The sequence below is a fragment of the Lottia gigantea genome (genome assembly GCF_000327385.1).
Source record: "Lottia gigantea unplaced genomic scaffold LOTGIsca_4, whole genome shotgun sequence".
In the NCBI taxonomy this organism is placed as follows: domain Eukaryota; kingdom Metazoa; phylum Mollusca; class Gastropoda; family Lottiidae; genus Lottia; species Lottia gigantea.
In genome coordinates, this window is record NW_008709379.1 from 1,113,393 (window position 1) to 1,114,614 (window position 1,222).

Genomic DNA, 1,222 nt, shown 5'->3' on the forward strand with positions numbered 1-1,222 from the left:
TGAACTCTATATACAAACAATACATTGACATTGAGTAATAAGGTTATTATTCTGATATAGGTATATATTTTTGACAATATGTTAAATATAAATAAAAAATCTATAAAAATATAAAGAAGACTGGGTATTATATAGTAAACAATGTTCTCAAATGGATGACAAATGAATTTTATATGATATGAATATTGCAAAATTTCAGAAAATCAAAATTGTGAAGTATTATTAATATTATCTGATAATATAGATAAACTCTTTTTAGAAAATTAGAATGCTCTATCTAAATTTAATTTTTCAAAATTCAAATTAATTTTTGTGTACCGGCACCGGTTTTAGAAAAACATTTTTTTTTGTACGGTACATTTTTAGTTTGTATAACTGGCATTCTGCTTTATTTTGCCTCGTTAACTTAGGAGAAAAACTGGCTTTGGATCCTTATTAATATTAGTTGGTTTTGTTTATTCATAATAAATGCCATAAACAGAGGCTATGGCATACAAAGAGCTATTCTTGAACTCATGCATAGCAAAAGTATCACAACTTGCATCCCACAAACATCGGCTACCAATTCTCATAGACTGATCTAGTAACTGTCCAATGTGAACTACACAGATTATTTTATATCTTGGAATTTCCATCTCCTTTACTCTTGCCTTTATCACGTCTGAAATTGTCTTGGTCATTTGTTTACATGTATTTGGCTCGTATCTTTCGTCTGCCAAGTACCCTTCTAAAACTTCTCTCATCAAATTCTTAATACGACCATATGGAACCTTCTTCGCTGGTTGCATGTGGTACGAGTTTTCATACCTCACTGTTGGACGAAATTCGTCTGGTTGTGGTTCGTCTAAATAAGAAACAGAACTGATGGAATCAAATTTCTCATTTTGATTCGCTCGATTAATGGCTTTTACCTCGGCACTGGATAACGAAGTCACGCTAGTTTGTTTTTTCAACAACTTTGCAGCTTTTTCTTTGGCAATATTTCGGTCCGTCATCATTCTTTCTGTCTTAAAGTCGAAAAAAAACACTTCAAATGTTCCAAGTTTACAAATCGTTGTTTACATTGGCAGCCATTAACCGGAAATGTTGTTAAGGAGAAAGGGGAGTAACTAGGTTTTACCCTAAGTGCTTATGACAACAATTAACTAGTTAGTCCACCGTCCACCGTGCACTCATGAAACCATACAGTTCTATGGTGAAACGAACCGCTGAAATTTACACA

General features: G+C 32.7%; 1 protein-coding gene across 1 annotated transcript; it reads right to left on the reverse strand.

Moving 5' to 3' along the window:
* Positions 1–455: 455 nt before the first annotated feature.
* On the reverse strand, positions 456–995 carry LOTGIDRAFT_105383 (hypothetical protein; the record flags this gene model as incomplete). The annotated part of the gene is made up of 1 exon (XM_009059651.1): positions 456–995. The coding sequence occupies one exon, from the start codon at positions 993–995 to the stop codon at positions 456–458; it is 540 nt and encodes a 179-aa protein (XP_009057899.1).
* Positions 996–1,222: the final 227 nt, after the last annotated feature.